General features: G+C 45.5%; 2 protein-coding genes across 8 annotated transcripts in view; one reads left to right on the top strand and one right to left on the bottom strand.

The window, feature by feature from the left end:
• MTUS2 (microtubule associated scaffold protein 2) overlaps positions 1-8,438 on the top strand; it is a 261,088-nt gene extending 252,650 nt beyond the window's left edge. For all 6 annotated transcript variants that reach the window (XM_058045826.1, XM_058045827.1, XM_058045824.1 and 3 more), the window contains 2 exons: positions 2,194-2,291; positions 5,213-8,438. In XM_058045826.1, coding sequence (XP_057901809.1) covers positions 2,194-2,291; positions 5,213-5,429 — 315 coding nt within the window. In that variant the 3' untranslated portion in view covers positions 5,430-8,438. The remainder of the gene's footprint in view (positions 1-2,193; positions 2,292-5,212) is intronic.
• Positions 8,439-11,954: 3,516 nt separating this feature from the next.
• Positions 11,955-27,408, bottom strand: part of SLC7A1 (solute carrier family 7 member 1) — a 36,015-nt gene continuing 20,561 nt past the window's right edge. The window contains exons 3-12 of one of the 2 annotated variants that reach the window (XM_058045821.1): positions 27,167-27,325; positions 24,789-24,963; positions 22,835-22,959; positions 21,064-21,286; positions 20,145-20,284; positions 18,357-18,459; positions 16,441-16,652; positions 15,955-16,103; positions 13,666-13,774; positions 11,955-13,066 (exon numbers count right to left, since the gene is read on the bottom strand). In XM_058045821.1, coding sequence (XP_057901804.1) covers positions 12,957-13,066; positions 13,666-13,774; positions 15,955-16,103; positions 16,441-16,652; positions 18,357-18,459; positions 20,145-20,284; positions 21,064-21,286; positions 22,835-22,959; positions 24,789-24,963; positions 27,167-27,325 — 1,505 coding nt within the window. In that variant the 3' untranslated portion in view covers positions 11,955-12,956. The remainder of the gene's footprint in view (positions 13,067-13,665; positions 13,775-15,954; positions 16,104-16,440; positions 16,653-18,356; positions 18,460-20,144; positions 20,285-21,063; positions 21,287-22,834; positions 22,960-24,788; positions 24,964-27,166; positions 27,326-27,408) is intronic. The other variant, XM_058045822.1, reaches the window with a different exon arrangement.

Raw genomic sequence — 27,408 nt, 5'->3', positions numbered from 1 at the left:
GGTTCACATCCATCAGTCTGGATTGCTTCTTCACACAGTACCTGCTCAGCATGTTAGGTTATACAGGAGGTGAGTGGTGGAGGAAGAATGGGGGAAAGAGAAATTTGTGGCAGGGTACACCAGCCTGCACCATATGCCCCTGCAGGAATCAGGGTTGGAAAGGGCACCTGGGGGAAGGTTGAGCCATGGTGTGTCTTGCTGCTGCTCCTGCAGGCATTTTGGGAGCCATATGTGGTTTAGCAATACTCAGCAAGCAGTTCTTAGCAAGGCTTGCTCTGGAAGAGGTCTCTCCAGCCCTCCAGTAATGCTTTTCTGCAGGCTATGCTGTTTTCTCCTTCTTTGCTTGTGGGATTCCCTAATGAAGAACTCCCCAGTTCACCATCAATTACATTTTTTGTGGGAAAGGGGATTAATTTTGTACAGAATAACCTGCAGTGACAGTAAAATACAGTGTGGTGACAGGATGAGGCAATACCTCAGCTGGGAGCTGTGGCAGCTGGTTCAGCACAGCATTCAGCAAGATTTGTTTCCATTTACAGGGAAATTTGAGAACTCTGGTGATTATTTTGCTGAACAGATGCTTTAGTAAGTGGATGCAGAGAAAAGTGCCTTTTTGCAACTGAGGCTTATTATCTCTGCTCCTTCCAACGTGCTACTCTTGGAGCTAAGCCAGGATTTGGAAACACTGGGGAAAAAAAACCCCAAACAACAGCCTATATAATTCCTAGTCCTTCAGCTCCTTTTGCTCATTAACTGCATGTGAGTGCACAGTCCTGTTCTTGCCCTTTATCACAGCAAAAACACTGGGTCTGCTGTGGCCCAAAGGCACAACTGCTTTCCATTTCAAGATACACCTTTGGAAGTGTCAGAGCACCTACAGGTCATCTCCAAATGCTCTGGAGCCTCACAAGGGAGCAAGAGGGCATTTCAAACCCAGGGTCAGCCTTGGCTCCTTGGCAGCTGAAAGGGAGGCTGGAAATGCAGGTGGCATAGCTGCTACTTGTGAAAACTATTGAAGAAGCAGAGAGGGAGCCCGTGATAGTGATTCCTCTCTCAGTGCATTTCAAAACAGGGACAGAATCCATGTGCTGCTCTAACAAAATTAACTGGGACAGACCAGAATATCTGAGAATCAGGACTATCCTTTACAATTACCTGCACAGACCAGAAAACACAACCTAAAACTAATGTCTCCACCATTAAGTGTGAGTTATTGCTATCCCCAGTGCACAATATTTTGGATCTTTATAGAAGGTTGGGAAATTCAATAACCAAGCTCACACAGAGATAAGGTTACCCTGTGCTATCATGTTTTCTTTCAAAATTGTTGAATTCAGCAAAATTTTCAGCTGGAAAACCAAGGACTAAGGTGATAAAGTATGTCAAATTTCAAAGCCTGGGGAAGACAGGGTACCTGAGGCTGTGGACATGCCTGTAAACATCTTACTAATACACTGCTACTGATGTCCTCAAACCCTGCCCTTGAACTGTGCTGAATAAAAGCTACCTGTGCTTGGGATAGGATTAATTTCAGTTAATTACAGCTTAAAGTGAAATGTCTGGTTTAGGCCTGTCATTTAAGCTGACATTGTCAGCGGCAGTGAGAAGAGTCTTCAGAGGCCAGCGCACCTCATGAGAATGCAGCAGCACTCTAAGGCTGCTGGTGGGTGACTCTTTCCTCTCCATAACTGAGGAATCATAATCCTGGAGGCTGGATGTCAGACTGCAATGTCTGGGAGATGTACATCATCCCATCTTGCACTCCATCACTAGGCTGACCACTCATACCACAGTGCTGGGCAACTTTCCGTGCTGGGTGCTCCTCAAGTGTCACCAGCACCTTCTCCAACGCCTGGTAACGCTGGCTCCTTGGGGGACAAAAGTTGTGGGACACCACTGAGGAAAACATCCACTTGCACTGAACAAAACTAAAACCCTCCTCCTCCTCCTCCTCAGTTACAAGTGAGGGCTGGTTCAGCTCTGCCCCTGCTCAATGCTCTGCTGATGGCCCCAGGAACTCCACCAGTATGATGGGGTGGTGTGAGTCAGGTCTCTAAGTCTCAGCAGCAGTCAGAAAACCACCTCCACCTATCCTCAAATTTTAGAAGTTGCTCCACAGATTAATATAGAACAAATTATCTTGGATCAGGTGCTGAGTGTTCTTCAGACTTAACAAACCTTCTTTTGCTGCAGGTTGAAAAAAATTTAAAACTGGAAGAAAAAATCACCATGCTGCAACAGCAGAATGAAGAACTCAGAGCCAGGATTGAGCAAAATACTGTCATAACAAGGTTTGTGCTGGTATTTGCAATCTGTCTGAGATTGAAAGGAGGCCCCAGGTCTTAATTGTCCAAGGCTGACACTTATTTCCAAAGGGGAAAAACTTATTTGCCCCTGAAAATGTATTTGTGTTCTGCTCTGCTTATTAAAAAATATTTTTATATTGGGGTTTGCTTCCTTTAACATAAGGAAGGCCATGTATCTGTCTGTGCATCTCCATGATTTTGACATGCTGCTGAGAACAAGCTTGCCAGTGGTTCTGATCTCAGTATCAGTGCCCTGAGACCTGTTAGTCAGTGGGTAATGAGGATGCAAAATGGAAAAATCCTGGGAAAGACATCCTAAGGATGTCATTGTCACCCAGGCAGGATTAACCTTTGGCAGGTTTTTTCATCAGCACTCCCTTTTTGCAGCCTTGTCACAATGGGACAAGGATGACAAGGCTCCTTGTTAGGTGACATATGAAGAGCAGGGTAGGATAGTCCCTGTCCCAGAGAGTTATATTATGCTGTAAGGCTGGAGCCAGGGAGAAGGGGTGCCAGAGGGAGAAACTAGAGCTGGTCTTGTCCCAGCACTGCAGCTACCTAGCTGTCATGGCATTCAGAAATGATGTCACTGGCCAAAAATTTAAAATTTAGTCAATTTTTTTAAACTGTCAGTGTCTTGTCTCTGATTTTAGTTTTTGTCTTTCTCATGCCTCATTTCTTAATGACTCAGCCTTTTGAAATTGTCTCCAGCATGCAGATATTCTATCACTCAAACTGGGGTGAGAATTATGTTTTCTCCCACCTGATTGTAAATACCTCTAGTACACATCTCACTGTCTGAGGTGGGTGTCTGCAGCATTTCTGTGCTGGGGGAGGAAAACTGGGTATTTTTAATTCTGGTTCGCCAGACCAGTTTGAGATGCCTGCTTTTGGGCTGGATGAATTGTGGCCTGGAAGTGGCAGTGTCTCTCCACGGCTGACAGCAGCCAGGGTGTCTGGTTCAGCGCCTGGCATCTCTGCATTGCAGCTCTGTCTCTGGCTGGGCGAACAGCACCCTCCCTCCACTCCCTGCTGCCACCCAGCTGCAGCACTTTGCTTGTTGCCTGCGACTGCTTAGGCACTGCTCTCAAAAACACCTTTCAGGAGAAATGCTCAATTCGAAGTCAGCCTGGGAACTCAGCTTCAAGGAGAATAATTTTCAACAAGTAACTATTTGGGGACAGCTGTGGGGCAGCTACAGGGACAGCCAGGGCTTTAAAGCTGGAGTTATTAAGGCACGCATTTTCCCAGCTGCAGTAAGCACCCTGACTGCTGATCTGTTGTACTGGCACTGCCTGGGAGGCACAGCATGAATGAGCTCAGGGAGCTGCCCCAGATTAGAGCTATTTCTGCAGTCTGGGTGCCCAAGCGGCCGTGGCAGCCCAGCAGCAGTGAGAGGAGGGAGAGGAAAGAGCAAAGCCGGCCTCTGCAGCACCGCCAGGAGGGGTCCCAGAGGCACTGGGGTGTGAGGGGTGCACCAGAGATATTTCCAATTAAGGACAAGGGCAGGTACAAAGGGAAGGACAAGAGCCTTTCAGGTAGATCATGACCCAGTTTTGGATGTGAGAGCTCCACAGAGCCCCTGCTGGGACTTCCCCAAGAACTTAAATAAGTGATCTGATCTTCCAGCGCTTCAGATCCTCCCTCAAAATCAACCAGCATTTTTTTTGGTCCTTTGGACTGGGGTTGTCTGAAGAATGACAGTTGCCAACACCCAAGAGATCAAGGTGATTCTGCTAGCCACTGCTCACTTCACAGTTCAGAACTTTCAGGGACTGGGAGAAGAAAGAGATGTATTCTTGAGCTACATTTCTGTAGGAATTGAGGTTAAAAAAGCAAAAATTCTTTAAAAATGTCTTTTAAACAAAATCAGAAATGCCAACCCCACCCTCTCATAGACTTCTGGTGAGTGGACCAGCAGTCCCTGACATCTGCTACACCTTCAGGCTACACCCAGAAAAGCAGTTGTACAGAATTTTTTGTATGCATCCAAAATCCCCACCCAGCTGCTGCTGAACACTGAGAACACCTAGGGGGAGGTTGGGCTCCTCCCTATTCATTCCTATAAAACCCTAAATTGCTAGTAAATGAGGTTAGGTGCCTGCCCAGAGCTGCTGCAGGTTGATCACATGAGGAGCTGGCTCCTGCCCAAGCGTAGTGGGGCTGCAGAAGCCTGGTGCTCCTGCATGCATCCTTTGGGACATGGGTGTTGTCAGGACATGCCCAAAACACGTCTCGATCAGGTCCCACAGTCTACTTGCCCTGCCCCATTTGTTTCAAAACCAGTCACTTGGCTGATGAGTGCAGACTCACTAAGGCTGTGGTGCCCATAGGAGATTTCCACGTCCCAGCTCCAGGAAAGCCATGAAGTTATGGGCATTCTAGGCAGACCACCTCCCTGGTCATTACTGGGGAAGTTTATCTGGTGTTGCAGTCAGGAATAGAGGCTATTTTGGGACCAAGGAGGATGGAACTGGATAAAAACCCATAACCTCATGACCTTTTATAGAGTAGAGGGAAGCCTTGAAGCTGAGCTGTGTCCTGCATCAGGACATCAGCTGAAATTCAGAACATGGAAAGGCCAGACTGCTTTTCCTTTGCATACTGTAGCAGCAAGTTGAAAAAATCATGGATGCAACTGCTGCCAACCCTCTTTGTACTTCGACACTCCACAAGGGCAGGGAGAAAGGCTGGGGCTCATCCCACCACGGGTGCATCTGGAAGCAGAATCAGACACTAGGGGGAAGCTATGACTTGTAGAGATGACTTTCTCACCCAGCAGTGAAGAGATCTGGGGCCAGCTGTGCCACAGCTTTGGCAGCTCAGCCCTAGGGGCAGGGGTGGCTGCATGAATGCCCCATCTTTGCCCTGGAATGCCTTACATGTTGTCCCGCTTCTCTCTCCAGGCAACTGTCAGAGGAGAATGCAAATCTTCAAGAATACGTTGAGAAAGAAGTGGAGGAGAAGAAGAAGCTCAGCAGGACTAACGAGGAGCTGCTCTGGAAGCTGCAGGAGGGAGATGCCGTGAGCCCCGTCAAGCTCCCGCCCTCACCGTCCACTCCTTTCTATCGCTGCTCATCAGGGAACTCCTCTCCAGCAAAAGTCAGAACCTTGAGGCGATGAACAGGCAGCTGTGTGCCGAACGTTCCCTGCCTTTTATGCATTTCCAGTCTGCAAAGTGTTACCATCCAAGGAAGTACTACCATCAGCTGGCGCCCAGCGTTCATGGCTGCAAGCATGCTCAGTAGCTGCATAGCTTTACACTAGGCAGGGTATTCTTACAGTCCCCACACAGAAATTCTTGGTTCTGACATGTTGATTAGGGTAGCAAAAAAGATAGCCAAAACTAGAACAGCAGAAAGTTAGGATAGGAAAAGGTTTAGCTTGATGTGTGAACGTTTTAACTATGGTTAGAGCCAAAAGTTGGGAAATGCTCTATTAATGTTCATTAGAATGAACTTTTGCTGCAGTATTTCAGGTTAGTTGCAAATGGTGTGAATATTTCTGTATATGTGTCTGTGTTTATATACATGTATGTATTGTACCTTTATACCTATATATAGACGCACACACATATATATGTAGTTGCAGATGTTCTGAATTACATTTTTTATATTATTGGATACTACTAAGTGCTGATATATTTTCATTACAGTCAGCAGTTTTCTAACTCGTGCCTAAGACTTGTATCTAAACAAAATGCATTTCTGTTTAGCCTCCCAGGAATATTTATACCCAACCTAGAAGAAAGTTACACAGAAGTAGAAGCGCCTTCCAAGTGACCACCAAGTGGTACTCTATGTAACATGAACTCTATGTAACACCAGCGAATTTGAAATTCTAAGACAGTACTGCCTTTGAAACCATCACCTTTGCATTGAACACCAGAAAAGATACGCATACCATCCACTACTTTTTAACTCTTAGCATTGATATTCTAAGTGGAGATAGGCTAGAGATGAGAAAACTGAGAGTTTTAGCAAATTTGGTAGAGGTTACTGGTTAAAATGGTTCAATTTTAGTGTCTTTATTTCAATCCTAGTCAGATCTTATCTTGTTTAACCTTGTCGTGGTTAGGATGCAATCAAAATCTCTGGCTGTAGATTTCTGTCCATTTTGTTTTATTTCAAGCCCCAGAAGCAAGAAGGAAAAAATAAGTTGCTTATCTTTGCTGGAGGAGAGGTTTCCAATGGTAAGATGAGATACTGGACATCTGCTAGGGCTCTAGCTTCCTTACACTGCAAATGCCAAACAGAGCATAGCCAAGTTCATAGGTGCAGATGAAGTCAGAATTTCATTCCGTCCACATATCTGCATTATTTCACATTGCTACAGCTTACCCAGAGTTACAGAGCACTTTGAAGATTCATGGAAATGAGTGGCTAAACTACCTTTAACTTTCCCATCTAGAAGCAAAAATGTTCACCCAGGCTTGGGGTGACTTCCCACCTGAGGGGACGGTGAGGCCGAGGAGTAGTTGGGGTCAGACTGTCTGCAGGGCCCTCATGGGCATGGCTAACAAGATAAAAATATCCCTGAGCATAATTTACAAAACAAAGAGATCTGTGGGATGCTTTTCTACTCAGCTTAGGGCAAAGAGCCTGCATGCAGGCTGCTCTGTGCACTGGGGCCAAAGTTAGCAGGGCGACAGTACCTGGAGGGAATCCCTGAGGTGCAGGACGGCTGCAGGGAGGGTGGCTTCCTCACCCGGGTGTGGGGTGGCACCAGCAGGCCCTGCACCCACAGGGATGGCACTGCACAGCCCTGCCATCCTGCCAGAGTGGGAGCTGTGCTTCAGCTTTCCTGGGAAATACTCAGGATTCACAGACTGCAGCTTAGATACAGCTTCAACCACCATCAAAGCACCTGTGGCCTGTTCCACAGTGTTAAAAAGAAAGATGATTTTTTTTCTCCTTTTTTAGAGAAATTTATTTTTGTAGCAGCTTTTGCATGGTACTGTGATACTGAGTAAATTGAGCATCTTCTTAGAATAGATCATGCCACACCAGCTACTACTGTTGAAATGCATTGCTAGATTTTAGTGTGTCCAGCAAGTACAACCTGAAATATAGATACCTAGCACGCACATGCACACACAGCCTCCTCTTGCCAAATACGACTTTAATAATTTTGATATTTGCTAATGGCACAAATATTTGCAACACCTACAGCATTGTCATCTTTCATTCCACCAATAGAATTCTGAGACAGTGAGGTCACAGGCTCAGAGGGTGATTTGGGTAAGAAGGGAACTTTATTCAGTCCAGCCCCCACTGCCATGGGCAGGGACACTTTCCACTAGACCAGGTTGCTCAGAGCTTCATCCAGCCTGGCCTAGAATGGGGTATCCACAATTTCTCTGGGCAACCTATTCCTACCACTCTCATTGTAAAAATTATTTTTCTTATGTCCAATCTAAACCTGCCCTCTTCCAGTTTAAAACTGTTGTCCCTTCCATCACTACAGGCCCTGCTAAAAAGTCTCTCTCCATTTTTCCTATAGGCCCCCTTAAGGTTCTGGAAGGCTGCGAAAATATCTCCCACAAGTCTTCTCTTCTCCAGGCTGAACAACTCTGACTGTCTCAGCCTGTCTCCATAGAAGAGGTACTCCAGCCTTTTAAGATCTTTGTGGCACTCCTCTTAGACCCACTCCAAGATGCCCATGTCCTTCTTATCCCCAGAGCTGGATGCAGCAATCCAGGCTGGTCTCACAAGAGCAGAAGGGCAGAATCCCCCCCTTTGCCCTGCGGGCCACGCTGTTTTGGATGCAGCCAGGATACAAGTGACTTTCTGGGCTTTGAGCACCAACTGTTGGTCCATGTCCAGCCTCCCATCCAGCAGTATTCCCAAGTCCTTCTCAGCAAGGCCGTTTTCAATCTCTTTATCCCCCAGCCTGTATCCATACCAAGGGTTGCCCCGGCCTAGGTGCAGGACCTTGCTCTTGGCCTCGTTGAACCTCATGATGTTCACATGGCCCCACCTCTCAAGCCTATCCAGATCCACCTCTATGGCATTCCCGCCTTCCAGTGTTCCAACTGAACCACTCACCTTGGTGTCAATCCACAGACTTGCTGTGGATGCACCTGATCCCACTGAGTCATTTACGCTATTACACAGTAATATCATAAATATCAGACCCATTACGGACCCCAGAGGGGCACCACTTCTCACTGATGGCCCTTTGGACATTGAGCTGCTCTGGATGCAACCATCCAGCCAATTCCATTGCCAGCTGCCATCCATCAAAGCTGCATCTCCCCAGTTTAGGATGCTGTGTGGGGCTATGTCAAAGGCCCTGCAGAGTCCAGGTAAATGACATCAGTTGCTCATCCCTCACTCACTGACACAGGCACACCATGGTAGAGAGCCATCAGATTAGTCAGAGTGGATTGTTGGTAGTTTCTAGGATCCTCCTTTTTGCCCTTTGTGAAAATGGTTGAGATGAAACAACTGGAGTTGTTATTGATGCTACTCAAAACTTTAAATGCACTAAAGCATATTATTGGCCCAGGACAGGCTGGCTGAATCTGTTGTAATTTATTAATCTTTCCCCTTTATACCTGGTGCTTTCCTTATCACTTTGTTGGTTTAAAATCATATTCAAGAGATGCTTCCAGCAGTGAATTGGGAGTGGGGCTTTTATGGTGGGAAAACTGGGACTGAACCCAGCTCCATCATCATTTGTTATCATTGCCAATCCCTTTCCCATCTAATTTTTGCCTCCCAATCCTGCCTCTCACTGGATTCTTCCTTGGCACACCCTCTGGGGCGTGCCCAATCACTAACAAAACTGTAGGAAGTTCTGCCTAACCAGAGGGACCCAGCAAACTGTCCCTGTGGGGGGTGTGAAGAGTGGCTCCTTCTGATGCAAGCCCAGAAAAAGACTTCTTTCCCTAAAAGAGGTTATACCTTTTTTATACTTTTCCTCGGTCCTTTCTTTGCCTCTGCATGCTGAACTAGGTGCAAAAGAAAAGCTCAGGTCACTTGGACAGTGGGAGGAGGGGAGCAGCCCCTGAATGGGGCAGCCATTCCCAGGGAATGAAGATCCCCGTATGCAGGGCCAAGCTGGGGAGGGGAAGTGTTTGCTTCTGCAAAGCTGGAAACTTCCCAAATGCCATAGCCACTGTGGGGACTTTGCCATTTGGAAACAGGATGGCCTTTGGAAGCAGAGGGAATGTAGCCAACACTAAGCAGAAAGAGTTTCATCATCTCTGTCTTTAAGGAAGCTGTTTATTTCATTAATCTTTACTCAATGCAGAAGGGTGTAGCAGCAATAAAACCAGCCCACAGCTGCTCCCAGGGGATTCCAGAGATGGGCACTGGGAGCAGGTATCAGCCATGGGATGGCAGGAGAGCCAGCAGCAAGTGGGGCATGGAAAATTCCTTTATATTGTGGGAAGGTACCATTTGTCCCTCCTGGGACTGCACCTCCAGTGACTGCTGGCACAGACGGGTTGACTCAATGCACAGCAGCAAAGGCTTGTGGTGGTGGCAGGTGGGGGAAGGAAAGGAAAAGCTATCAAGTGCAAAATCAGGTATTTTGTCTCTGCACTGATGGTGGTTGTGTCCCATGGACACTGAGGAGCCTCTGTACAGTTTCCCATGCAGCAGGAGTTCTGTGGTCCCGTTTATTATGTGGCTAATGATTACAGGAAGAGTTTGTATTATTTCAATTATGATGTACAGATAAGTGTAATATATTCCTGATAATAAATCCGTGCGCCAGTGCACCTGTGGGCTGACGGATACAAACCAGCATGTCCTGCCATGTTTTCTGTGCACACGGGAACTGGGATGAATGGGAAACAAAGCAAAAGCCCATCAGAGGCTTACCCCATTAAGGTAAAGACAGAAGCTAGTCATCAGCTTCCTGGCAGCAGGGCTGGTCAGCTGCCTTACCTGAGTGCCTCACATGCTAGGAGTTTCCATGGACTCATTTTCTAGGATGCTTCCAGTATGACTGGTGCTGCCAGAACAGTGATTGTGGTCTGCAGTGTTTCCAATGAAGTGTCATGCTGCAGAACACAGTAACAGGAACATTTCTGCCAGTGGTTCAGGCTCATCAGCAAACACCTGAACTCCCCAATGTTCCAGTTCACTCAGTTTCACAACACCCCACATCCTGCCTCCTTCACCCTGCCCTCCTGCTGAGAGCCACAGAGCTGCTCAGGCTTTGCCACAAGGATTAAAAAGGGACCAGGTCATACCCCACCTCGGGAATGTGCCTGACAACATGCACCTGAAATATTTTTCACCAGGCCCTTGGCTTGCTCAGTGCAGATGAAGCTTTGGTAAGGACGCAAGCTTCATGTTTTCACTGAACAGAAGCTGGCAGCCAGGTAGGAAAAACATCCTTATATTTTTAGTACAATACAAAACTTTGATCCTGTCTGAGTTATCATCTTGTTGCCCTCCCACCACATTTTCAGTGCCTTTTGGAAGGCTGTGGAGTGTGTTGAGCTTGCCTGTGTTTAAACAAAACAGACTTCAACTTAGTGGCTTTTAATTTCTATATTAATCTCTCCCTGCTTGAGTAAGACTTTGTATATGCACAAGGAGCAAAGCCTTGGCAGATGGTCAAGACCCAGTGACTGGAGCAGAACCCCAACTTCATTCTGTGGGGGAAGCTGCACTCATAACACACCCTGAAGTCCACCTAGGAGGCAATGAACACATTGCCTTCACTTCCTCAAATTGCAATTCTGTCAAGAAAAGCCTCCCAATGTACTAGAATTAAAAGATGAAAACACTTCAATGGGCAGAAAGGCTATAAAGTCTCTTGGAAACATGAGAAATGGTCCACAATCCAGCCATGAAATCCAGGAGATGGTCTGATTCCTTTTTCTGCTGCATCAGATGCCTGGTGAGATCCTGGGCAAGTCATGCAGGGGTCTGTCTGTTCAGTTCTCCAGCTCAATGACAGGTGCAAGAGCCTGTTGCTTCATCAGCAAGAGCCATGCTGACAAACCAAATAAGATTGTCCAGTGTTCAGAGGCAGTAGTATGAAGGACACCTAGGAAAGCATCCACTCACATTGGAAAGGGGATTTCTGCAGTATCTATGTGGGATACTCCAACCCAGAAGTGTTTGAGAGCAGGATGGACAGGGCTTTTAGCAACCTGATTTAATTAAAGATGTCCCTGCTGATGTCAGGTAAGCTGGACCAGATGATCTTCAAAGGTCCCTTTCCAACCCAACTGTTCCACAATTCTATGATTTGTTTTTCAGTACAAGCTGAAGCATTAATTTAGATCAGTGGCATTACTTGGGCATGGCTCACCTTAATAAGCCTTTTTAGAGTAGTGGATTAATTTGGCTAGGGAAAGCTATTAGAGAGAATTAAAAAAAAAAAATCTTACAGCCAAAACCAAGGCATTGCCAATCAAATACAGACCCTGGTCTCAACTCCAAATTTCCCACCTTTCACTACAGATAGGCTCTGGAGACAATCTCAGCCCCAAAGGGAAAGCTCCCCTCAGCAAGTCAGATCCTAGAGCCTTAGTGGTGTTTTCTGGCTTGCACATTCTGAGAGGACTGAAAAATCCCTGCACACCCCCACAGCCTCCCCTGGGCAGGTGGCTGACACCAGGCATTGTTCACATCACTTTGTGCCTCTGAGGATTCTCCTGTGCTTCCCCTCCCAGGGCAGGAGCCTCCAATGCCAAACCAAAGTTGCTAATGCCAGGCAGCCAGCACAGAAGACTGATGTGGGGGGAGAAACACAGGGCTGCACTTGCTGTCAGAGCTAGCTCAGTTCTGCTGGCCACCCCCACCACTACAGCCACATCACTGGTGGTTTCTGAGGCAAAGAGGCAGGACTGCTCTTTGGAGACATCCCTTGTTTTCAAGCCTTTGCAGTACTTGCACCATGTGGTTTCCTGACTAAAGCTGGCAATCCCTCTGTGGAGTGTACAGCTGGGAGAAACACCTGCTGGTGTGAGCTGTGTGCTGTTGAGCGATCGCTCACCTGACAATCAGCAACCACAAACCTTCCCAACATTTCACAGCAGTGACATGCCTTAAAGCATGTGAGCATGTAGCTAAAAAACCCAGTTAAATAAAAATAAAAAAAATGTTAAGACCTGATATTTTAAAGAATGCAAATCTTGCAGGTGCTTTGTTGACCTGGGGAAATCTAGTGACTGGGGAGAATCTTTTTTTTTTTGTATGTGTGCATACACAGAGGGTACAGCTCACCTAGGGTGAAGGATGGACCCTGGTCTATGCCTGATAGTAGCACTGCAAAACCTGCTCCATGTAAAATTGAGTAGAATATCTGTTGGGAGGAATTCCTGGGGCTACTGAAAGAAGGACATTTGTGAGGCCTGGTTTCATAGCAGCAGTTGCACACAGAAGCAGCTCTCTTTCTACACACTGGGGAAAAAAAACAAAACCGGAGAGAGAGAGAGGGAAGTGCCCAGATGAGCCGCCAGTGCTGCTGGGAATATGCCAAAGTTGTGTCTTTTCATCTTGTGGTCCCTTTTAACTGTGCTGCTAAACAAACTGCAAGCTGCAGTAACCAAGTGGGGGAGGCCTGCATTCTGCTTCCTTACTTCTGCATAACTGATTACAGGTGTAATCTGGTTCAGGATCCCCACCACAAAGTTTCTTTCACTGCAGCCATTCTTTCAGTTGCCCGTAAGCCAAACAGTCATTTACAGCTGTCTGAGCCAGTGTCTGTGTTTCTCTCCGCTTCTGCTGAGGCTGCGTAGCTGGCTTCCACACTGTGCCATATTCCATAGGTAAAGTAGATGATAAAGCCTGTGGAAGCCAAGAGAGAGGGCACTGTTAGCTCTGAAAAGAAACAGAAACCTCTACTCACAGCCACTGACACAAGTTACACCAGTCTAAGTCCAGCCATCCTCATGGTTAGCTTCTAGCAGACAGCCATATCTTCTTTAGGGAAAAAAGCCATTAACACAGGCAGGCACCAGTCTTTAAAAGTCAATCTATCCCAGCCCCAAACAGGATCCTGATTTGAGCACCTCAGACAATTCAGCCCTATCTAAGTGGCTGCTGGGAGCATCCTGGGATGCAGCTCAGCTTGTTCAGCTCCAGAAGCACAAGCTCCACCACCTGGACAGCAGTGCAAGGCTGGCCAACAAGGAATGCTCTGTGGTTTCTTGTTGGCAACAAGACCCATAAGATGGTTCATGGGTTGTTGTTTTGTCCACACAAAGGCTTCAAGACCCTTGAATTTGAAACAAAGCTTGTTACATGCTGACTAAAGGGCTTCAGTCAAGTCACCAGGGTTGCCCAAGGATGGCCAGAGTGCAGAATCCCTCCCTGGAATGCTATAATAAATTTATGGTGAACAGAATCTAGTAACTCTGAACATAGCATTTTTCACTTAAACTCACCTAGGAGCATCCAGATTGCAAACCGAATCCACGTGCCTGCGTCTAGCTGCATCATGAGGTAAACATTGACAAAAATACTCCCAGCAGGAAGGAAGGGCAAAAAAGGTACCTGAGGAAGAACAAGGGATATGTTACATCTACAAGCATGGTTAACAAGCAGCAACGAACATCACATCCCTCGTAAATGGGAAGTGATGGCTGTTACCAACTCTTCAGCTGCCAGACGTGAGAAAAGACAAGGTTAAACCCAAAGGGACATCAGTCCAACACAGGAGGGGCATGTGAACGATGCTATTCATCTGTTTTAAAAGCCTGTTTTGTGGTCCAGAAGGAGGTAAGAGGCAAATTTTAGTGGCAATACTAAATACTTGTTGGGCAAAGGAGAGAAGAATAAAAACCAAGGACTGTGTCATGACAAGCACCTACTGAAGACCAAGAGATGAAGGTAAGGGGAATGTCAGAGGAGGGACCTGAGGAACTTCATCCATCAGGTACCAAGGCAATGAAGCAATAGAGAGCAAATTATCCCAAAGCAAGGAAAACCAGCAAATACTGCAAGAGATGACTATACCAGTACCAAGAATGTCTTAGTGGTCTGACAATCAAAGAAGAATGAGACAGCAAAGCCAAAATGCAAAAAAAAGAATACAGAAAACAGCACTGCAAATATAAAATCAAACAAGGAAAATTATACTACTAGAAAAGTTTCTGAATATGGTGGAATTAAGTGGAAAGTGAGCTTCACTCCTAAGGGAAAAAGGAGATCTACAAAAACAAACCGGCAGAGATGTGCGCCTTTCTTAATTAAAGCTTTGTCAAAAAATTTATGCAAAGTAGCTGCTCACATCATTAGAGAGAGGGGGTAGGTACATAAATTAGAAAAGAGAAAATGAATATTTTTCTAAAGCTATTTTTCTAAGGCTTTGTCAAGTAAGTAGAGACATAAAATTTCCCTAGGTGGGTGAGCTATGTACCCAGAGATTGCAGAAATGATCTCTGAACTATTAAATCAGTAACTCTGAGAGCTCTTGGTAGACTGGTAAAGTCTCTTAAGACTGGGGAAGAGAGAAAAATTACCTGTTAAAAAATACAGAAAAACAACTGGGAAACAAACAGGTCAGCCTTGGATTTCCAGAGTGATTTTGGAGAAAAATCACCATCAGGTTGTAAATGCCCAGAGAACAGCAAGGAGATAAGAAACAAGATTGTCAAGCATGGCAACAGGCTACCCAGGGAAGCAGTGCCATCATCACACCTGGAGGTGCTAAAAGACATGTAGATGTGGCACTTGGGGGCATGGTTTAGAGGTGGATTTGGCAGTGCTGGGCTAATGGTTGGACTTGATATTAAAGGTCTTTTCCAACCAAAATGATTCTATGATTACAGATTTAGCTGTGACAGGTATAATTTTCTTTTTTCTTGGACAGAGTAGTGGCTGAGGGGAAAAAACGGAGGTGAAATATCCTGAGTGAAAGGTGAACAGACCTCCTCAGAAGCATGTTCAGAAAATACCATCTAGTGAGAGTGCATAACTTTTTTGCTCCTGGATATTTCTGTTTCCACCTTTGGGACCATCACCCCAAAATGAGCTGCAAACACAACCTTGGAAAACTCTGGCTGTATTAAATTACTAAAATCTGTGAATTTTCTGAAAATTTTTAATTGAAGAGCAATCAAAATGAACACAATTTAGAGCATGGAATTATAACTCAAAATTAATTTAATAAATTGCAGAGCTACCTGAAATCAATACAATAAAGCATGACTTAGGATTACGCTGGGAGAAAAAATCCATCCCAGTGTTTGTTTAATATAGAAAGGATGGTGTGCTTGGAGAGGGCAGGAAAACAACAGAGTTCCTCATACTTAAGGCTGTTTAAGAGAGAATGGTCATCTCTTAGCCTCCATGAGGACTAGGGAGGACATGAAAGTGCACTTAGAGCCTTAGATCTTTGCCAACAAGTTTGCTTCTTATGTTCTTTCTCCTTTTGTATCCATGATCCAATGTGGCCCTTCACAATCATCCCCTTTCCTCCAGTATCTGTCTGTTCACTATCCTATAACCATCTGCTCTCAAATGCAGGGTCCTGCCCTTCCCTTCCAGCCACACCTCTGCAGCAGCTTCTGCCTTTCCAGCTTCTCCTGGATAGCAAAGCTGACATCATGCCTATATTCTATGCACATCCATTTGGCCAGTGTCCCCCTTCTGATACAGGCCAACACATGCACTTCCTCCTCCAACCACCTCCCAGATACCTCTATCCTAGCTACATGTCCCAGGACATTCACCTTAAAGGAGAGTTTGGTTTTGCTTTCAGGCTGTTTCCGTATAATGAAGATGATAGTGACAACAAGGATGGCGGCAATAATCTGTACAGTATTTATCAGAATGTTTGGCTCAAGGGAAGTCAGGATACAGATACCCACAATAAGGAAACCTGTGAACAGACACCAAAGGTTACTGATTTTTTTTTTTTTTTAGATACAGGGAAAACGCAAGAACAAACCATAAGCAGGCAAAGCAGAATCTGAAAGCTCACAAACAAAACAGCGACTCATAAAAACCTAACCATAACAGATATGCCTTTGCCACTTTACATCCCCACACACTCCATCTGTGGATTTCTTTTTAAGTCAGAAATTCAATCTTCAGTTATTTTGGCTATTACAAAAGCTCATCGAAATCACATCAAGGAGGTGAGTTTTCCCACCATGGTGAGTACAAAGTCCTACCAGCTGACTCAGTGCCCCAGAGACACACTGTCCAGCACTCACCTAAGATGAAGGTTGAGACGTTCACCACCAAACCTGAGAATTTGGAAGGATCTGACTCTGTGGAACATAGTACGGCTTTGAGGGAAAACTTCTCCTCTTCCTCTGGCAGAAACCCAGCCTGTGACTCACTGGTGCTCACAGACTCGTTGTTATCTGTCTCCTCTGTCGACCTTGCCATCTGGTATGCCAAATTAGGCTGCTCTGGCTGGTACCTAGCAAAAGGAAATGACACAAAGAGCCTGTTAGTTTGGCTTTTAAATGAGTGATACCCTCATACAGATAGTCATGGCTACACGCCAGACCTTTACAGCACCAGAATAAGCCCACGTCACTTCTATACCCTTCTGCTTCAAGGGGAAATTTGAGGAATGATGTCATCATGATGTAAGCAAGTACGACCAGCTCTTATCCCCTACAGTGTGACTGTAACGTAAGTGCTCTAAAGCAACAATGCTCTTTTTCATGAGCCCTGTCATCCATATCACCAGTGACATGGGAGTCACAGGAGAAGGAAACAGCAGAGGGACAGACTGATGCTCATAGCCAGGGCCATTGTGTCATCTGTGGCAGTTCAGCTCTTGCATTTTGGCACAGAGGTGGCTGAGCTAACAGCTCTGCAGCTGTCACACCCTGCAGCAGCATTACTGCTGCCCCATACCCCTCCACCCCAGACTCTTCTGCCAGCTTGTCTGCTACCACATAAGGAAGGAAGAACTGAAGCAAGAATGGTTGTTGCTGTGGACACCACATTCAACAGGGCTGTGACACACAACCATGTGGAACCATAAATAAAAAACACTCTTTGAGCCTCAGCTCTCTGTTACAGAAGTTTTGGCAAGTTACTCAGCCACAAGTCTGACTAAAGGACTGGGCCACTTTGAAAGTCACCTTAAAACTGTTCCTGTGGGGATGTGTTCACAATGAGGCATTTGTTAAACACTAAACTTGTGAAATGCAGTGAAATCCTTGGGTGCAGCCACAGCAAGCAACTAGTGGCAGGATCTTACAGCTTTGGAAGCAATTCAGCTGCTACATCATTAAGCAGTCAAGAGGCAGACAAATCCGCTGCCAAGGTCACTACAAAACAGGCTGTTGCCTCTGCCAACCCATGATGGGGGAAATGTCATGCAATAGGTACAGCAGCTTGCAAAAACAAATTAAAAAGCCATTTCTAGCTCTGAGGAAAAGAGTAGGCTGGGAAATCAGGAAACTTAAGACGGATAAGGTAAATCGGCAAGAATTTTCAAGGGGCAGGGAGCAGAGCACAATCACAAAGCAATGGTACCACAGAACAGCACTGGCCCTTCACCTGCTGCAAGACTGTTCTCAGTTCAGTGCAATTGCTGTGAGAGCCTCCATCTGATTCTGAGTAAGTCATTCTATACAAAGGTACTTTTTAGTAACATGATCTTCAGATATTTTTTTCATTAATCAAGTGCTCTTGTCTGTAAGGTGCCAAGCACTGAAGATTTTTAGCTTAGGTTTGGGAAGCTGTGGGAGCTCAGCACTTCTCAAAGACACACTGATCCTGCAAACACATGCTCAGTTCTTTTCCTGCTACTAGACTTCATCTCAAATCTCCTTTTCAAAGGAGGACAACCTGAAATGGTATCCCCACTGGGCACAAGAGTGGGGACAAGGCAGGCATCCAGGATCACACATCTTTCCTCCCTACCCCTTGGCGTATCTCCTGGAGCATTTTGAGTTGACCACAGCAGGACTGGCATGGAACAGGGGTTAACCAAGTTCAGAGGACCTCCCTGTTGATCCAACTAACACAATCCCCCCATGAAATTAAAGAAACAAGCTCTTCACATGCCTGTAGCTGGAGATGTGCCCATAGAAACTATGAGGGCATCTGACTGTTGTGTGGAATTCTCTCTGTGCCAGAACAGACAAAGCTTCTACATTCTTACCTCAATACCAACACACAAGCTGCTACCAAGGAGTAAGCCAGGAGGGTCCCGATGGACATGAGGTCCACAAGATCTTTCAAGTCAAAGAGAAAGGCCATAACAGCTGTAGGAGGAGAGGAAGGTAAGAGAGAAGAAAAATCAGCAATATGGCAGAACATGCACATCTCAGCAGTGTTAATAACAATGCAGCACACATGTGACTTGCTCAGGACTTGGTAGGGGAGCTTAAGATGTCCCAAGAGAAGGACAGGCAGGCCTTGGTACATGAATACCCTAAGACTCCACAGGCTGTCCCAGCCTCAGTAGCTGAAACAACAGGAAATGCTTACTACAGTGAATTCCAGCCTGTTTGTCTCGCACAGCTATGTTCACCCAACTACCAACAAAAAGCAGGGGTTTAAGCCACAACCTCATTGTTAGTCCCCAAGTGCAGCTGCAGCACTCCTAAAGTCACAATTATCTCCTGGAAGTAGCCAGAGGGAACAGAGGATGGGCATCACCTTGCCCTGGTGTCTCAGCTTAGCTGGGTTGCAATCAGGCTTCTGCATGCAGTGGGACCAAGCATCAAAGAGGGCATCATGAAGTAGCAGGTGTCATCACATTTCCAGGATTTCCAGAAGAAGGCTGCCATTCCTTAGGGATTACCCTGCTTACACAGTCTCACTAGGTAACCCTGATTGTACAGGAATTTGTATAGGGCTTTCAGAAGGCAAATAAGTGGATAAAAGACACACAGTCAGACATCAGGTGGCACCAACAGCCATATGAGAGTGTAGGGACCTCAGAGCCAAGCCTGGCCCCACTCAGCCTTAATGTACAACCTGGAGCCCAATAGCCAGCCCAACCTTGAAATTCAGCTGGCAAATGTTGTCCCTGCAGCTTTGTGTGGGTTTTGGTCATAGGCACTATCGGCCATTTGGATGAGACCACAAAGTTGTTTGTTTTTTTTTACTTTATATTGCTCTTTTTCCTACCTCACTATGGTCTGGACCCCAGAACATCTGAAGAGGAAGGTGTAGGAGAAGGAAGCTGTGAGGAGGCTCTGAGAGTCCCAGCAGCAGGAGCTGAGCCCCTTCACAGGAGATAAGAGCCCAGGGCAGCAGTCTGGCACAACTCCCCACCAAAGGTGGCACATTTTTGTACCCACAGCTTATCCTACACTTGCAGCAGAAGGTAAAGAGAAAGCAGCAAGGCTGCTCTCCTCTTTGCCAGGCATCGTGAGGAAGGGGGTGGCTGCAAGAACAGGGTAAGCTGCTCATCCTTGCTGTCCAGGAGGTTTAATTCCTGTATTTCTGGCAGGCCAGGAGAAGGAAGGGGAGAACAGGATGGCTGCCAGCTGTGACTAACTGATTAACAAATGCCAGTGCCACAGGGGCCATCTGCTTGTCTCCGGCTGCTCTGGCATCTTCTGCAGAGCTGCTACCCACAGGCAGAGCAGTGTCTCCAGCCGAGCCAGGCCAGCAGCCACAAGGATGCTGGGGCACCACTGGCTCCTACCTTGCAGGGTGTTAATTACTTTCAAGGCTGGCTGAGCAGATAAAGGTAGTTCCTGGCAGGAGACAGGACTGTAAGCAATGAGCTCTGAGAAAGAGGGACAGGCACACAGCGAGCTTCTCATGCTCACGCAGACTCCCCAGGGCATGCCCTGGAAATCCAGGACACCCTCTGGGATGCTGTATTCTGCAATATATCCAATTAGTAAGTGGGCTAGAGTCAGGCGGACTTATATGCCCTGAAGATGAGCTTATGTCTCCTTTCCACACATATGTGCAAGTCTTTGGATCCTACCTGCAGTAGCTCCTGAGGTCACCGTTGCAATTAAGGGAGTTTTTCTCTTCTCGTTGACTTTAGCCAAAAATTTGAAGAGAAGTCCATCTTCTGCCATAGCATAAATTATTCGAGGCATCGGAAACATGGAGCCAAGGAGACTACGGACACAGGAAGGAGAAATAATCTACTTATGTCATCTCCTGCTGAGCACAGGCACACAAGTGAAAGCAAGTTTATGGCAGTGTAACTATAGAACAGGTGGCATTCATTCCCTTCAGCTTCTCCTTCAAGGGCTCCCTCTGAATACCCATAGCTGGTAACTGAGTGCAGCTCTATGATTTTGGATAGCTAAACTTAGCCATGGGACATAAAACCAGCCTGACTTTCAGGTCGTAAAAGAGCTGTAACTTCTGTGAGCCTCTGTGAGATGCTCACCTAATTGAGTATGTCTAAGTTGATCTGAAATAGGCCTTCTAAGTTCAAGAGGTGAAAAGTTCTGCCTCCAGCCTGCCCTGCCTCCCATCCAGATGGCTGTCCTGCAGGTAACCTGCAGACAGATGGCCCTGGATATGGTAAGCCCCATGTGCTCCTGAAGATGCACCCTGCACCACCTGACACAAGTCTGCTCTCCACCCAGCAGGCCAGGATGTCTTGCACCCAAACTGTGCCTGCATTGCATAGCTGCCTCCATGATTTAGTCATTCAATCCAGATTTATATTCCTGAGATGCACCTGCTGGTTCTTCTGCTAAGATGGGACTTTCTGAAGTGATACTGGTCACCTGCTTCTCTGGTACCTACCACAGGGTGGGATCCTGGTCCTTTTGAGGTCAGTAGCCCTGAATTTCATCCCTGGTTTCCACTCCATTTCTTAAAGGAGATGGAGGTACATGAGAGATGTACCTTCAGAGATGCAAAAATGAAGAGCAGTGTCTTACCTTGTAGAAAGTGCACACAAGGAACCGACAGCCACTGCATAATTGGCTCCATCCCAATCCACATATTTAAAGGCATTGGGTAAAGGGCTATTGGTGTCCAGCAGGTAGTAAGGCATCATGAGCGTCAGGGCAGCTGACACGCCAAAATAAGCCACAAAGCAGATGAGAAGAGATGCCACAATGCCAATAGGAATGGCCTTCTGAGGGTTTTTTACCTCCTCACCTAGAAGAAAGAAATTTAACTATCAGCTAAAGGACAAGCAAGACCTTTATCTCAGCCTAGGGCAGGTGTGCTGGCGGGGGCTTTCAAAGGTTTCATGGGTACAGAGGTGCTCTTTGGCCATAATGCTGTTGATGGCCTGGCTCCATCCATTTGGGTTATCACAGCCTGTTTGCTCCCATTTCTGCTGCTCCTGTCACTTCTGACACACATTTGTGGAAGCCTTGTAAACTCAGGCACAGAAACAATGTGGATTAAAATAGTGCTTTGCCCAAAACAGATCATCCTTCTATCCTACTGATGCTGCAGACCCAAGAAGAATTCAATGATCACAGATGATGGAACAAGAAATTATTCTGCAGTTGTAGGGAAAATCCATGGATGTCCATTTTAGTAACATCTCTACCAGAACTAATACACCAGGATCATGGCACCATAGGTGCCCATTTCTGGAGAAGGGCATAGTGCCTGAAAGTCATATGGCTCTTTGAACACACCTCGTAACAGAAGGACCTCCTCTAGTTTTTATGGAAAATTTTCAACAACCAAGTAGGAAAAAATGTGTGTAAAAAACCAAAATTCCCCAAAATTCAGGCAGCGATCAATTACAGAACAGACTTGCACTTTCCTAGTCCTACAAAGCTGCTCTGAAAGCAAGAACTCCTGAGGTACAGCATTTCAGCAGGATGAACTGATAAACACAGATCCATACCCCTACAAGTCAAAAGCAGATGAATGTTTCTCCCACAAGGAGAAGCTCCAGGGCTGGCTGGAATAATGGAGCCAACACTTCTCCAGCTCCTTGCTTGGAAGAAGACACAGTAATGCTTTATCTCTCTGTGATGATTCCGTTCGCCCTCTGCTCCAACCGTTCTTGCCAAATGTGAAATTAAGGACAATCCTTTCTTCAGGAAATTAAGATTCATCTTAGCCCCAAGAAATACGACCATGCTGATGGCTTCTCTCTCAAAATGAGGCCTTTTAACCTTTACATGTAAAATCTCCTGATTCTAAAGCACAGCTCTAGGGTACAGTTTACTCCCCAGAGGCTTCCTCTTTCTCTGGATCTTTAAAATTCTCCAAGCCATCAGAGCTTCTGCAGCTGAAGGCACTGAAGAACACTGTTCCAGAATAACCTGTTAATTAAAGTACCATCTAGAGTTAGAGGCTCAAACTCATACCAGACATGTGAAGCTGGGCCTTCCCTGTTTGCCTAGCTGGAAAACCTGAACATCTGACCTGGTTGTGTCATCACTGACCATCCACTAGCTTGGGCCCTGCAGGCAAAGAAGGGAGGAAGCTCGTGGTTAAACAGTTTATCCATGTGCTACAGCAGCTAGAAGTCAGCACTAAGGCACTCAGAGACTTGAACAAATTTAGCACTTTCACTATTAGGAGCAGCTGAGCCAAAAGCCTATTTTGAGCTGAGGTTCAGAGGGACAACAAACGTGGTGTCCTGAATTCCCTATTATCTGTGCTCTCCAATGTTACTGAAAGTTGATCTACTGGCAGCCAGGTTCACAACCACAACGAAGACATCTTCCCTCTTACCTGTAGTAGCAATACAGTCAAATCCCACAAAAGCATAAAAACACGTGGCTGCCCCTGAGAGGACTCCTTTCCATCCATAGGGCATAAACCCTCCAACACCGTAGAGCTTTTCTTCCTGTGTTTGACTGAAAGGCATGGCACTGGGTTAGAAGTGATCCTGCCTAGCTGGGAGTCACAAAGCTATTCACACAGCTCATAACAAAATCCAAAGCCAAAGTTTGAAGAAGCAGGCTCTCCCTTTCATATGCTAGCATACCAGGCAAAATGCTAAGCCCTACCCACTGCTGAGCTTTGGACTGGCCTGCAACAGCCTGGGGAAGGCATGGAATAAAAATGGTTCATGATTTGCTCCCACCACCTGTTCCGTGGGGTGGATAAAAACGTCTTGGCTAAGACAAGGAGAAAATAGCATGAACATTAAAAATAATTTCCTAACATTACTGCATGTGTGCACATACATATAATTCATTTGAACAGAAGCTTTTGGAAAAACTAAAGACTGAGAAACACGTGAACCATCCACTTTTTACTTTAGATGGACTCAGATAAAAGGTAGGTGAGTAGACATAAGAAAGGAATGCAGGGTGCCATGATTGTTTAAAATCCACCCCATCTTCTCAAATTCCATGTGCCAAGCTCATACCCAAATCACCCCTGTAACCATGAGAGAGAAATGGAGCCTGGATCCCTGACACACCAACTGCTTTGCTGGGCCTTAACCAAAGTTCATTTAAGTCAACAGACAAACACAGGCTGATCCCAGTGCACTCTGGATTGCAACCCCATATCCATGTGCCTTCTGTTGAGTGATATAACAAGCACGCCCTTCAGTTCAAGTGACTTAGGTAACATTTTCAGTGAAAAGTCATTGTAAAGATGAATTAAGGCAGGTAAACTAAACTAAATCCCAAATCTGCAAGTCTTCTCACTTATACGTATCTGAACTCTCTCATAGAAGCTCTGCTGAGACTTAGATGAAATCTGGCCAACAGAAATAGTACAACTCAAATGTGGATCACTCTGGAAATAATGATAAAATAAACCCCAGTCAGGTTTTACAAAAATAGTAAGTCATACAGGTCAAAGACCTGCACTCATACTTTGAAACTCTTGCAGTAATTGCTCCTTGCATGGGAATAGCAGGAGGAAAGGAGAAGGGACCGGTCCTATAGAAGCATTCTTTTGCAGAGGTTGAATTTTGAAAAGAGGCTCAAGAAGTGGCTTTTACACAAGATAAATTTGACCCACACAACACTTATGAATCTCACCAAATTTTGTCCAACTGTGCTTCCTTGCAGACCATCATAAAAGTGGAGATATATAAAGGCTCTTATCCTGTGTGATACAGTCTCAAACAAAAATTAATCACTTTGTCTTACTGGTAGGCCTCATAAGCTCATTAATTTTGATCTTGTGTAGGATGACAGAATTTTGGCCAAGCAAAATGTCATTAAAAACAGATTTATGACATGCTTGCAGCAATGCATTAAAAGTAACCTGCAAGTTGCCTTCATTTTATTGAGGCATTTGCAACAAGTTCTCTATAAGGTATAACAATGCCAAAGGATGTTGCCCAAGTATTCAAACAAAGTACACAGTTACACTTGGACATAGCTTCACACAGGCACCAGAGCCAGCCTGGTGTACACTTGAGTAGAACACTGTCTAAAGAGCTCTTTTCTCTCAACTTTGGGTGCTATATTGGTTATAAGGCTAGAAATGGTCAGTCCTGCAGCAGGGCCCACGACGACACAGCTGCTCCAAGCACTTTCAGCCCATCAGCACAGCTTGCTTTCAGCAAACAGCCACCAAAGACAGCTTTGCCTCCAAGGTCTGTGGCAAAGGAGGCAGCCATCCCATTCACTGCTTTTCTATCTCAGTCCACAACCCCCCATTTAAACTTGCTTTTGAAAATGCACCAGCTTCTGAGATGAGAAGAAAACATCCAACCTACTTGTCTTTGAAAAGGCTATGGCTTCTGTTGTAAATGTCCTGTTCAGTCAGGTTCCAGTTTTTAACAGATCCTTTCACAAAGCCGGAGATCACGACAAATCCAAGGACAAGGACGTTGATGCAGGTGAACACTTTGTTCACCAGGGCAGATTCTTTCACACCAAAAGCTAAAAGCCCTGGGGAAAAAATGGCATAGGTCAGGTATTTCACCATCAGCAGCAGGTGCTGGGGACTCACAGGCATAGCTCAACGGCGTTCACACTGTGCTCTGCCCAAATTATCCCATCTCATTTCTTCACAAAGCCAAGCAGCTCAGGATTCACTAAGCCAGAAGTAGGATGGGGACTTCGGCTCAGACATTATTTCTGCAGAATGTGATACACTCTCCCATCCAGCATGCCCATGTGGACCATGTCCCTGGTAAAGTGCTTTGCTAATACACTTGAACTACTCCCACACCCTCAAACTTCACACAGAGACCCAAAGAAAGCACAACAGGTGGTTTTCAATGAAGGAACATGGTCTTAGAGGTCTTGGCCAAATGCAAAAGTTATGAACAACACTCAACTTTCCTCAGAAACTGGGGGAAATATGAGCAGGGACCAAATCCAGGAGGATTCTGCTTACAATAGCTACTTCTAGAGCTGAAGACAAAGAAGGTGGCATCTTAGGAATCCTGCTCCTACTTAATCAGCAAGAGCTTTGCCAGTGAGTTCAGTGAGAGGAGGATTTCAGCTTGGTCTTAAGATGATCTGTCTGAAGAAGAGCACGGCTACAGGCCTTGGGAAGCAAAATCTCACTGAAGCATAGCTTGGCTTCTCAGGTCCAGAAGCTCTCTTAACTTCCTCTTCAGGTGTCTGATTTTTAAAAACTGAAACTTTTAACTCAAATCTAAGGCTGAAGGAGAAGTAAAAAAATTTCACACAGGCCCAAGGGAGAAGAGAAGCACAACACAGTGTTCTTCTACTGCTACTCCAAGGGACTTCAATGAGAGAAGAGCATCCTGTGTACTCACCTTTCCTTCTTTGAAAGTAAGAAATAAGCTGAGACAGCCATATCAGAAGAGTCTTTGATAGAACTACATACCAGCACGCAAAAACTTGTAAGGTACTTTTTAGAAATCTGAAGCTCAAGACAGTGCAAGCAGATATAAACTTGTGATGATGGTATTTGAGACTAAAGCTGCTCTTTCAGCAGCTTTTTTTTAGAAAAGAATGGTTTGCCTTTTTTATTAAAATCCATGGAATTTACTTCATGCAGGAGCATAAAGCCACCTTAGTACAAAGTAACCTTTGTAATTTTACACCTCAGCAGTGCTAAAGTAAGGAGTTCTAAATTTTGTAAATTGTATCTGAAATGAAAGATCAGATTCTGATTTGAAATGAGAGCAATTCATATTACATACAAATGAACAAAGGGGAAAATCTCTCTCATTCAGATGTAATCCTGAAAACAGAGGGCTGCTATTGGCTTCAGCAGCCATCAATGCAGTCCTAGATCCAAATGCAAATCCAAATGCCAAAGCATCCCTTGCTTATGAGACCTGCCCCTATGAGCACAGCTAAACTGAGAAGGCCATTCCAATCAGAGTGGGAGATGTCAAGATAACCTTGCTAGTGGGACACTGCAGCTTCTGCCTGCTGGAAACTACAGAGGAGTATAGAAGCATAATTTTTTAAATTTGCCAAAACTTGGTAATGCTTTGCAAGCCCCTGCTGGAGTAAAAGTAAAATTCAGAAGAATTTTGATCTTGCAAGTTGTCAAAACTTTTCCAATTTATGAACAAAGGCTTGGCACACTTTTAGAAAAAAAAAAGAAATGCGGACTGTGTGTGACACATTTAATTCTCTGGAGTCTTGTACTCACTTCTGCAAACTGAAGCCTGTACATATTTAAAAACACCCAAAACTAAAACAGTAGTACATGAAACTATAACCAAGTCCTCTTTCTTTTTTTCCCCTCACTTTTCTGGCTGAAAGCATAAAAAATTGGCAGATTATCAAAGGGGGAATAAGGCTGATAGACTAACTGCATGAAATTCTTGTGTAATAGGATTTGTGGAGGGAAGGATTAAACTCCTATACCTGATTGAGGATAACAAGTCATCTTTTCTTTTCCTCCTTATAAAAAATTTGATTGAAAGCTTTAAAAGTGGCTCAAAAATATCAAGAATGCTCCCCTCTAATTCAAAACCTTGTAAGCAGGCTATGCCCTGTGCTAACTCCTCAGCAGCTATATAGGTCAATCCAACACTTGTAGCAAAGAAAGTCTTTAATATGTTGTTCAAAATAAATCAGGACTTCATGCTCATTCCAAAAGCAAACAATGAGATTACAGAAGAAGGAGGTGCAAGACCCACAAACCCATCCAGTGCCTCACCTGTTAGGATGATGATTATTACCACAGCAAAGATGTCTGGGTACTTTGCTAGCACTCCGGGAGCATCCATCGTCATGTATTTTTTACAAAACGTTTCAATGTGCTGCCCTATGATTTCATCAAACGTCGCGCTCCAGGCTCTGGCCACACTCGAGGTTCCTGCCAGAGGATAGAAAGGACAAAGATCACCTTTGTGGCTGGCACATGTTCCAAACCAGGGGGAGCCTTGTAAGGCTTTTCAA

This window comes from Melospiza georgiana, chromosome 2, assembly GCF_028018845.1.
Source record: "Melospiza georgiana isolate bMelGeo1 chromosome 2, bMelGeo1.pri, whole genome shotgun sequence".
Taxonomy (NCBI): domain Eukaryota; kingdom Metazoa; phylum Chordata; class Aves; order Passeriformes; family Passerellidae; genus Melospiza; species Melospiza georgiana.
Note: the sequence above shows the minus strand (reverse complement) of the source record. Positions and strands in the feature narration are given on the sequence as shown.